Here is a 6763-nt window from a genome sequence, read left to right as displayed (position 1 = left end):
TCCCGTCCATTTCAGCTTCGTATGACGGGAATTTCTTTTCTATTAGCTCCCCACTCGTGCTGGCCACGGGCCAGCGGCACGGCCGGAACTGCCCGTGGGGAGGACCCCGGCTCGGAGCTGCGCGTCCAGCGGAGCCCGCGGGGCGGGGGAGGTGAATCGCGACGGGGCGGCCGCTGCCCCGGGCCGTGCGTGTCCTTCAGCGCGGGGGCTCCCACCACTCGCGGGGACGCACTCCCTGCGGGCTCACTGCGCTCCCACGCGCGGCTTCTCCTCAGGGGAACCTCAGGTGTGCCAACGTGTTCATACACCAGTTTGTTCTTTTAAATTACCCGTTAGTGGCTTGGTCTAAAATCCCGCACCCTATGGCCGTTCTCCCAAATCCACAGGTAGCCTCGTGAGGCGTGGGGGGGAAGGGAGGAGAGGGGAAGAGCCCGTGCACTTCCTATGACTCTCTGCAGACCTAGCTCGGACTTCGCTAAAAAAATAGGGAAGAGGGAGAGAGCATTCGGGCAACACAAAGGTAGATCGGAAGACCATATTAGTTTGGAAATGGTCAAGAAATTCCAGGCACGTTTCTCTCTAAATCCCTGGTAATATTCAGAATTGTATTTTCAAGTAAAAACAAGTTTAAAATTCACCTCTTGCTAATTCACGGCTAAAAAATCTGCCCAGGGCAAAGCAAAACTTTAAGGAAAAAGAAAAAAAGAAAAAGGGAAAAGGAAAGAAAGAAAGATGCTGAAATACTGTTAGTCATGCAAATAAAGGCTTCTTTCAGCACATTACAATATACTCCGGATTCGAGGGGAGGAGCTGCAACCCGTTAAGGGCGAGGAGTTTTTGTTTTTGTTTTCATTTAAAGCTACAAAACAAATCCCGAAATGTCTTAACCGCTCTCTGGAGACACCCATCCTTGCAGGCAGGAGGTCGGGGAAAGCTTTTTAGCTCGCAGTGCACAAAAAAATGACCGGGGTGAGGAAAAACGATGGAGCCCGCCGTGGCGGAGGGGACACGGAGGGACACGGCGGTGCCTGGCGCCGCCGCCGCTATCGCAGCACTGTGTCCCCGTTGCCGCCCGCAGCCTCCTCGCAGGGTCGCTCCGTCCCTGTGCAATCCCTCCGGGGTGTCCCGCCGAGCCGGGGAAGGCAGGGGCCGGAGGGGAGCAGGGGCCGCGCAGCGCTGCGCGCCCCGCCGCGGGACAGAGCGCGGGGCCAGCAGCCCACGGGGAAGGAGTGATTTTCCGTGGCGGACAGAAACACCAACATCGCTGGGTAGATAAGAAAATGGAATACTGTATTTGATTTAGAAAGTTTGTACATATAGATAAACACGCAGTTAAGGAAACAATAGTTTAAGCGTCCTACGTGGAGTTTAAGAAGAGACCCCCCAAAGCTGCTATGAAATACTCAAAATAGGTTTTGCATAAGATAACTACAGTTGCACCCTAAGCTTTTTTTTTTCTTTTTTTTTTTTTTTTTCTATCGCTGAGGTCCCTTTTGGAAACCTAGCACGTCAGATTTTGACGGCTAAGTTTGTGCAAGGAACACCGAGTCAAGGAAAATAAAAAGGAGAGAGAGAGAAAGGGCTGGAGGGAGATAGAGAGAGGGGAGGAAGAAAGAGGAGAGCAAATATCATATACAAGCATTTCTACACATATATTACAAACTGGGAAAATGACCGCATCATTAAGATATACATAATTCATATAAAATTTTGAAATAAAAATAAAAATCTGTTACAGTCATAACTATTCTTTTTCCACATTTATAACCAGTACCCACACAGGCAGTGACAGAAGTGTAGAAAAAAAGGTGCTTACGAATAAAATGATTGTCTGCGGAACAAAAAAACAGAAAATTGCATCTTGGCTGGACCATCACTCGGACTAAAAAAAAAAAAAAAAAAAAAAAAAAAAAAAAAAAAAGACAGAGAAAGAGAGAGGAAGAGAGAAAGAGAAATAGGACCAACAAAAAGGCGATAAACATTTGTTATTTCCCTCTTCAAGGAGTTCCTTTTAATTTTTTTTTTATTTTTGATTTTTGTACAAATTCGATCGGAGTTTGCATTTGTTTGTCTGGTTTCTGTTTGTTTTCCTTTACTATAGAGAATATTTTTTCCCAGATACAAATTTAATCATCATCATCATGCAAGTGGGTGAAATGCGTCCATGGAAAAGCGCAAAGGAGAAATCGTGCTTGTCCTAAAAAGAATACAATTGTCACTTTTGCTTTGTTTTTTTTTTTTTTTCCTTTCTCTTTATATATATAATAATTATTATTTCCCGCCCTCCCCCCCACCCTTCCCGCTGCAGCACCAGCGTTTGTGACTGTTGAAGTTTTAGCTCCATCTCTTGGTGGTGGTGTTGGCTGACGGTGGTTGTGGTGGTGGATTCTCTGATCCCTGTCTGTTTGTTTGCTATTATGTTTGGGTCGGGTTTGGCCTTTTCTTTCCTCCCGGCTGTGTGTGTGCGTGCATGCGTGTGTGTGTCCTGATTCTATGTTGCCTCGGTTTGTTTTGCTGGGACGGGGAGAGGGTGCTTGGCTGTTTGGATTTGGAATTTTTTTTTGTTTGTTTGTTTGTTTTCCGATATCATACATCACATTCCGAGTCGCTGGAGGTTACCGAGAGGATGGAGGTGCCCGTCTCGGCTCTTTCTGTCAAACTGGAGACGCTGGTGGTCGGGCTGGCCGCCGTGGACGGAGACTCGGCCGAGCTGTGTGTCGGGCAGCCGGGCTCTGCCAGCGACCGCATGCCGCTCTGTCCTATCGCCTGGTGCTGGAGCCTGCATCGCGCCGGGAGACAAAACAACAGCACAGCCCCGCTCAGACACCGGGCGCGGCCGAGGGGACGGCGCCCGCCCGGCCCTGCGCCCTCCCGGGGACGGCCCGGAGCGGGAGAGCTCCTGGGCCGTGGGGCGCGGCCCCGGGCCGGCCGCTCTCCCGCAGCGCCCCGCGCAGCCCCGAGCGGCGGCGGCGGCGCGCAGGGCAGGGCCGGGCCGGGCCGGGCCGGGGCCGCGCTGCCCCCGCTGCCGGGCAGGCCGCCGCGGGGGGACGTGCCCGGAGCGCACAGAGCCACGGGGGCCGCGGTCTGACACGGGACGGGGAGCGCGGGGACAAGCGCTTCCCCGTGCCCGCGTTTGGAAAACACGAGCAGCGCCTTCTCTTTCCCCGGAGTGCCATTCATTCATCCCCGCAGCACGGCGGGCCTAGGAGAAAGCGTGTGGGGGTGAGCCCCTCTAGCACTCGGACACCGCGAAAAGCTTCGAGGAGCGGTCTGTACCGGGCAGGAATCGTACTGGAACCCCGTTTTGTGCTCTGGCCGACACCTGCCTAAATATTTCCCAGTGCACAGACACTGTGAGTCTGCGGTAGGGAAGGAGGGAGGTCCTGTCCCAGGGACGCAGCGCAATGAATAAAATAAAAGAAGGAGAATGCGGAACACAGCGCTTCTCTCCCCTCGAAATTTAAGTCCTTTTTTCATCTGAAAGCCATAATCAGTTTTAAAGTGCTTTTTCTTTCATTTCTTTCATTGTTAACGTTTAAGGGAATATTACTTTTGAATTTTTTTTAAGATGCAATAAATATATTTTTAGGTACCCTAGCATATTGCAAAATATTCCTCGGGGCCCGTTTATTCCACTCGAAACCCAAAGAAAGCCTAATTCAAGGATAGGAGCTAAAAGTCCTGGACAGAGCAGCCAGCCTCAACCTCTAGCACCTAGGATTGCCTGTGTGAATAAAAACACACTCTTCGCTCAAACGTTTCTCACCGGGGTACTTTTTAATTTAACTTCTTGCAAAGAAGAGAAAAAAAATGTAGCCGGTTTATTCTACATTTCTCATTATTTTAAGTTGTCTAATTTCAAGGTCTTTGATTTTTCTCCCATTTACAAATCCTGGTGCATTCATCTGCTGTCAACAGCGTTGAGTCAACAAAAGCATCCGTAGGCAACTTCTGTTTATTTACAGTCCTAAGCTGATCTGTTTTCCATTTAATGGAAATTAAATAGCGAGGCACTTTTAGGTTGCATTTCTCCTACAGAATCTTTAATCAGTAGCACCACTGCTGTAATTAGGAGGAATTTAAGAGACAGCATTTATAAGAAGAAGTTTTTGTTTACACGCTTACAGTGGTAGCGAAACTTAAATTAAAATAAAACCAATGTGTCAAACTAAATTAAGGGTCCATTTTCATTTGCAAAATAACTTTTACGACAGTAATGAGAAAGAAAGAGAAAAAGCAAAAGAAAGGAAGAAGGGTGCCTCGCTTTTATCATGGCAAAGCGGAAAAAAAAAAAAAATGAAGAAAGACACCGAGAGACACGCAAATGAATGCAAGTGTAAATGCACAGGAAACACGACCAGGAGGCCAGGTCGCCATGTGGTGTAAACACAGAAATGGAGATGCAGGGGGAAAAAAAGATTCCCGGTCTCTTAAATGTTGTTTTGTTTTTGGTTTTGGTGAGGGATTTTTTTGTTGGTTTTTTTGGGGTTTTTTTTTTTCCCTCCGTGAACCAAAGAGCTCTGGGATATGCTTGTGCTGGTCCCGCTGCGCATGCAGAGCAGCACGAACAATTGGAGCGGAGCCGCCTGCTCCGCCGAAACCCGCTCTGAATCGCACAGCCTGCCTCGGCCTTTCGGCCGGGGAACCGCTCCTGCGAGCGGCCAGGCACAAATCCCGGCATGCCCACAGCCGAACCGGAGCCCACCGACCCGGAGCTGTGGGGTTTCCCGTCCCTCGCTCCAGCCGCCGGCTCAGGGAGGGAGGGAGGCCGGGAGAGCCGGGCGCTGCCCCCTTGGCAGCCGAGGTGCTCCGCAGATCTCTGCACACACGCGCGCCCGCGGAGCTGCCCACGCCCGCCGGGAGCCCCAGCCCTGCCCGCACCCCGAGAGCCCGCAGGGAACCGGAGCAGGGCTGGAGGCACGTCAGGCAACTTTGAGCCGTGCCTATCCCCGTCGCATCCCCGCGGCTGCCGGGAGAAGACCTACCCGCCCGGCGGGGGGACCGGTTTCTCCCCGGTGGAGAGGAGAAGGAGGAGGAGGAAAGGAGAGGCAGAGAGAGGCGCGCTGCCGCCCAGGCGGCTGCCGAGCAGCGGAGCCCGGCCGTCCGCCCGCTCGGTCCCGCCGCCCACCTCGCCCCCCGCCCCGGAGAGTGGCACGGCAGCCCCACTGACCTGTTTTTTGCCGCCGCCGCTCTGTCTCTTTGCCTTCGGTTTTTGAACCAGTTGCCTACTTGCGTGGGGGTGAGCCCCGTGGCCTGAGCCAGTTCCCTTTTCTTGCTGGGGTTGGGGTAAGGGTCCTGCAGGTACCACTCCCTCAGGAGGCTGCGAGTCCTCTCCTTGAAGCAGTGAGTCTTCTGCTCTCCATCCCAAATGGTCCTGGGCAGCGGAAACTTCTTCCTCACCCTGTATTTATCAACCGGTCCCAGCGGGCGACCCCTTAGCTTCTCGGCCTCCTGGTAGTGCGCTTCGAGCCACATGGCCTGCAACTTGCCGTGGGACTCCTTGGTGAATTTGTGGTTCTCCAGGATGTGGTAGAGGTCTCGGAAGTTGCCCGTGTGGAAGGCCACCACCGCCCGGGCGCGGAGGATGGACTCGTGCTTGTTGATGGCCTCGCATGCCCCCGGCGCCACCGGCAGCGACCAGAGGAACCTCCCCAGCCTTTCTATGTCTCCAGTCTCCTCCAGCGTCTCGCAGACGCTGGCCACTTGCTCCGGGGAGAAGTTGAGTGTGGGCAGCTGAAACATTGACAACTCTTCGTGGGGTGCCCGGGAGCTGCCGCCTCCACCGCCGCCGGCACCGGGGCTGCAGCCCGAGCCGCTGCCGCTGCCGCCGCCGCCGCCGCTGGCGAGAAGGAGGGAGCGGTGGTGCGGATCGGCGGCGAAGTTTGGCAAGAAGAAATGGGTGGGATAAAGCTCTAGCGGGGACCTGAACACCATGGGATGACCGGGGAGAGGGGGAGATAAATCAAGGAGAAAAGAAAGAAAGGGAGGAAGAAGGGAGGAAAGGGCACACGCACCGCGCACGCATCCACACCCGCACACGCACACACAGCCACATAGAGGCACGGGGGCACACACACTCACACGCACACGCGGGCACACGCACACGCGCGCTCACACACACCCCACACGCACACGCACTCACACACACCCGGCCCCGCGCCGCCGCCGAGTCAGGATTCAGTGATTCAACAGCGATCGCCCTAATGACAACAGCCTCATAATATCTCCCCTAAATCCACAGTGAGTGCAGCGCTGAAACATTTTGTTTCGCTTTTCTATTGGTCTTCTGAGTGTCGTTGTGGCGTTGCCATGGCAGCCGCTGCCAATCACTGTCAGCCCTGCCAATCATTACGGAGTACGTAAGGAAGGTTTTTACCACTTCGCCCAAATGCACGGGGGGGAGGGAAGCCGGGCGGTTGGTGGAAAAGCCTGGTTTGTTGTTTGGATTTTTTTTTTTTTCCTCCTTAATCTTTGCAACTCCTAATCTCAGCACTTCCCCTTCTCCCTGTCTCTCCCCCCTCCTTCTCCACACCCCTCCTAAATAAGGGATCAAATAATGCGAAAAGCAGTGTGCACATATTTGTTGAATGGGATGAGCAATTAGAGGGTGGAATATTATTGTGATCTTAACGAGCCTCGTTAAAGCTAAAGGAGATATGGGGGAAAAGTAAATGGGCCAGGCTGGGATACACGTTCGGATAAAGGGCTCCTAACTGAGACAATTTACACATGATTTGCACGTAGTTTCACTTCATTCTGCCTA

At 53.0% G+C, this 6763-nt stretch overlaps 1 protein-coding gene across 1 annotated transcript; it reads right to left on the bottom strand.

The window, feature by feature from the left end:
- Positions 1–2586: 2586 nt before the first annotated feature.
- Positions 2587–5934, bottom strand: SIX3 (SIX homeobox 3). The gene is made up of 2 exons (XM_009091249.4): positions 5171–5934; positions 2587–2779 (listed from the first exon to the last, which is right to left on the bottom strand). Exons 1-2 carry the CDS (start codon positions 5932–5934, stop codon positions 2587–2589), a joined length of 957 nt encoding a protein of 318 aa, XP_009089497.1.
- Between the last annotated feature and the right edge of the window lie 829 nt (positions 5935–6763).

The sequence above is a fragment of the Serinus canaria genome, chromosome 3 (genome assembly GCF_022539315.1).
Source record: "Serinus canaria isolate serCan28SL12 chromosome 3, serCan2020, whole genome shotgun sequence".
Lineage (NCBI taxonomy): Eukaryota > Metazoa > Chordata > Aves > Passeriformes > Fringillidae > Serinus > Serinus canaria.
Note: the sequence above shows the minus strand (reverse complement) of the source record. Positions and strands in the feature narration are given on the sequence as shown.

Excerpts from the sequence above, each read along its gene's own strand:
- SIX3 (XM_009091249.4), bottom strand. The coding sequence starts at position 5,934 with ATGGTGTTCAGGTCCCCGCTAGAGCTTTATCCCACCCATTTCTTCTTG. Across the intron at positions 2,780-5,170 it reads GCGGCGGCGGCAAAAAACAG|GCTCCAGCACCAGGCGATAG; the intron begins GTCAGTGGGGCT and ends GGCGCGATGCAG.